Source organism: Plasmopara halstedii, assembly GCF_900000015.1.
Source record: "Plasmopara halstedii genome assembly, contig: Scaffold_110, whole genome shotgun sequence".
NCBI lineage: Eukaryota > Oomycota > Peronosporomycetes > Peronosporales > Peronosporaceae > Plasmopara > Plasmopara halstedii.
The window spans coordinates 1,869,838-1,870,432 of NW_020187031.1; the positions used below are offsets into that span (position 1 = coordinate 1,869,838).

The window sequence follows — 595 nt, forward strand, 5'->3', positions numbered from 1 at the left end:
CTATGGTTGTTTGACCACCTCGACGACTTTCTAATTTATACAGCACAATTTAAGTTTTGGATTGAATTACATGAGTGGTAGATCAAGTATATAATATTATAGAAGTACGCTAAGAAGAAATTATCATCACGGTGAAAATTTTAAGTCTCGAATGTCTGCTCATGTGACAGATGTGATGCGCCCATGAAATTTGTTGATGTGTGTGATGTGCAACCCCCTCCCCCTCACCTGTCAGCATTGAACCATCATTGTTTTTTTTAAATTTATAGTCAGCAAATGGATTGAGCGGCAAGATCGATCGGATATAACACCTTAATAATAAACGTCTGCATCAAATAGAATTAATTATTTTCCAGAATTAAGCGATCGTGCTTGTAAAAGTTAAAATTTGCGCACAGGTTTCGATTGAAACTTGTAGCAGTCCATTAGCATGGTTACCCTTATAAATCTGCATCTATGTCAGAAGAGTGTCCATCCCGTCTGCTCGTCTGACCTGATTTTGTATGCCTGTCATGAAAAGTGAGTTGGATTGGATACCCCACTCATTAAATATATAACAGCAGCTGAATCACACAACTGAAAGTTATTTTTCTGT

The 595-nt window shown here is 37.1% G+C and overlaps 1 protein-coding gene across 1 annotated transcript in view; it reads left to right on the top strand.

Annotated features, from left to right (window-relative positions):
• The window catches only part of PHALS_00380 (YrhK domain), a gene marked incomplete at both ends in the record, with an annotated part of 302 nt that extends 221 nt beyond the window's left edge, over positions 1-81 (top strand). The window contains one exon of the mRNA XM_024731091.1: positions 44-81. Coding sequence (XP_024572429.1) covers positions 44-81 — 38 coding nt within the window. The remainder of the gene's footprint in view (positions 1-43) is intronic.
• Positions 82-595: the final 514 nt, after the last annotated feature.